The sequence below is a fragment of the Morus notabilis genome, unplaced genomic scaffold, assembly GCF_000414095.1.
Source record: "Morus notabilis unplaced genomic scaffold, ASM41409v2 C11460067, whole genome shotgun sequence".
Classification (NCBI taxonomy): Eukaryota; Viridiplantae; Streptophyta; class Magnoliopsida; order Rosales; family Moraceae; genus Morus; species Morus notabilis.
In genome coordinates, this window is record NW_010387508.1 from 1 (window position 1) to 2,291 (window position 2,291).

The window sequence follows — 2,291 nt, forward strand, 5'->3', positions numbered from 1 at the left end:
TTTTTTTTTTCTTTGACAAGTTTGATACTTGACACTAATATTGACAAATTTTGTGAAATTTAAAATAGATTATTATGTGTCAATTACGTGATGTCATGAATTTTTAAAAGTCTAAAATTAAAGTGACAGATTACTTATAGTCTTACTGTGAAGAATCAAATTAAAATTGCTAAAAAAAACAGAAATTCAGGAAGTAATTATTTAGGATTAAAACTGTAGGTGTCAAAATTATAGAACGTTTATAATTCAAGAATTAACCGTGATAATATCCCTTTTAAGTTATTGACGAGTTAGAAAATGAAGAAAATTAAACAATGTGAGAGAATATCGACATAAATAATTAAAAAAAAAACTGAAAAGAAAAAAAAAACGTGGACAGATCGAAATCTTGACCATCCTATCCCTATCATCAGGAAAGTTCAATTGTAATCTTCTTATCTTTCTTTTTTTCTTTTTGAAATAAATCTTTTCAGCTTTTGAACTTTGTATTTTTATTCTGAAAATATGTTACTATATAATATATATATATATATATAGACTGATTACCAATTTTTTTATATTAATTTTTGACAAATGATTGATTGTTATTTTTTTAAAAGGACAAATTAATAATTGATTATGCATACATTGTATTTGCTAAATCAGATATTAACTATAACCAAGTTTAGATAAAAACTTGGAGAGAGAGAGAGGAGGTTATATCTTACCTAAAATGTCGTGCGCCATGTCTCTAAACCGGAGATGGCGGCGACCCAGTTGAGCATGGTGTTCCAGAACCAAAGAGATCAAGTTGTAAGAATAGAATGTCACCAGAGCTCCGATCACCAAACAGAAAATCCCAGCCGCCCATCCAAGAAAAGTGAAAGCATATGGGAGACTCAGGAGAGCTGGGGCCACAATTGAAGTTGTCAAGTGATATCCACAGTGAACCCATGATCCTGCAAATTTTCATTCTTATTTAGTTTTGCAAAACAATTAAGAGACTTTCTTTAATAGACCATCCAATTCTAGTGTCAATTTTTGACAGTTAAATTTAGTTAAAAACATATGTAAAATGATAATTTTTAATACAGATAGAACGGTTAAAAAATAGAGAATTATAAATATTTCATTTTTTTGTCATGCTACCAGAGAAATTTTTTATAATAAATTATGGGTTTGGATTATTTTTCTCTAGGATTATACTAATGGAAATTTTCTAAAAGGGTGCGAGAATTGAAACTTAGAACTTCATAGTGAAAGTTGCAATGGTTACCAATAATAAAGCTAAATTTGTTGACTGAATATTGAAAAAATTATCAATACTTATTTTTTCTCATCTTATTAGAGAAACTTTTTAAAACAAATTATTGGTTCAGATTATTTTTTTCTAGGATTATACTAATGGAAATTTTCTAAAAGTGTGCGAGAATTGAAACTTAGAACTTCATAGTGAAAGTTGCAATGGTTAATGGAAAACTGCTGATCAGTACCAACTATATTTGTCCTTTTTAAAATAAAAAAAAAAGTTGAAGATCTCAAAAGTGGGAAAAAGAAAAGGAAAATAAGAAAGAGGAGCAAGAAAGAATAATGGAGTAATTTTGGGTTATGTACAAGGAAAGTTATGTATATGTATAATCCTTTGTATGAAATATTTTACCTTTGGATTTGAGAACAAAAAGAGCACCGGCATCAAGTTCTCTTTGAGGATGAGTGTGTTGAGCAATATCCTTCCCACCTTCTCCCTCATGTACTGGAATAGAGCCCGGTGTAACGGTTCCCATCTCTCTCTTTCTCTCTCTATAAATCTCTTTCTCTCTCTAGATCTCTTTGAATCAGGAATTCATGACATACACGTATATAACTAATGTGCACTGGGACTGCCGATGTCTGAAAGATGTCTGAAAGTCAAAGAGAGTGTTCGTTTTGATGACTGTATGCTGCTCATTTTGTGGACTACGCTTTTCTAATAGAAAGTGAGTTTTACCCTATTTTTATGCACTGAAATAGAAACAAGTTGATTTGTTGCTACATTTTTTTAAAGAGAAAATTACATTTTATTAAAATATTGATAAACAGTTGTCTTGATACAATGTTAATCTATAAGAGAAACAGACGCACGTTTGATACCCAAAATCGAGAAAACACATGAGCACACTAACAACGAGCGGACTGAAAGCTCGACTAGAGAAAGCTCATCTCTTCAACATAAGCTGTCGAGTGCTGGAAGGCAATCAAACACAGAAAGGGGACATCTACACGACATAGAAAAAATTGTAACAGGACTAAGACCACCCTATCGATATTAAGCC

General features: G+C 30.8%; 1 protein-coding gene across 1 annotated transcript; it reads right to left on the reverse strand.

The window, feature by feature from the left end:
• Window positions 1–696: 696 nt before the first annotated feature.
• Window positions 697–1,824, reverse strand: LOC21383941 (GABA transporter 1). The gene is made up of 2 exons (XM_010114910.2): window positions 1,640–1,824; window positions 697–938 (listed from the first exon to the last, which is right to left on the reverse strand). Exons 1-2 carry the CDS (start codon window positions 1,761–1,763, stop codon window positions 697–699), a joined length of 366 nt encoding a protein of 121 aa, XP_010113212.1. The 5' UTR covers window positions 1,764–1,824.
• Window positions 1,825–2,291: the final 467 nt, after the last annotated feature.

What these genes read in the sequence shown, in the direction of transcription:
- LOC21383941 (XM_010114910.2), bottom strand. Translation starts at nt 1,763, where the DNA reads ATGGGAACCGTTACACCGGGCTCTATTCCAGTACATGAGGGAGAAGGT. An exon ending in TTTTGTTCTCAAATCCAAAG is followed by an intron (nt 939 to 1,639) that starts GTAAAATATTTC and finishes GAAAATTTGCAG; the next exon opens with GATCATGGGTTCACTGTGGA.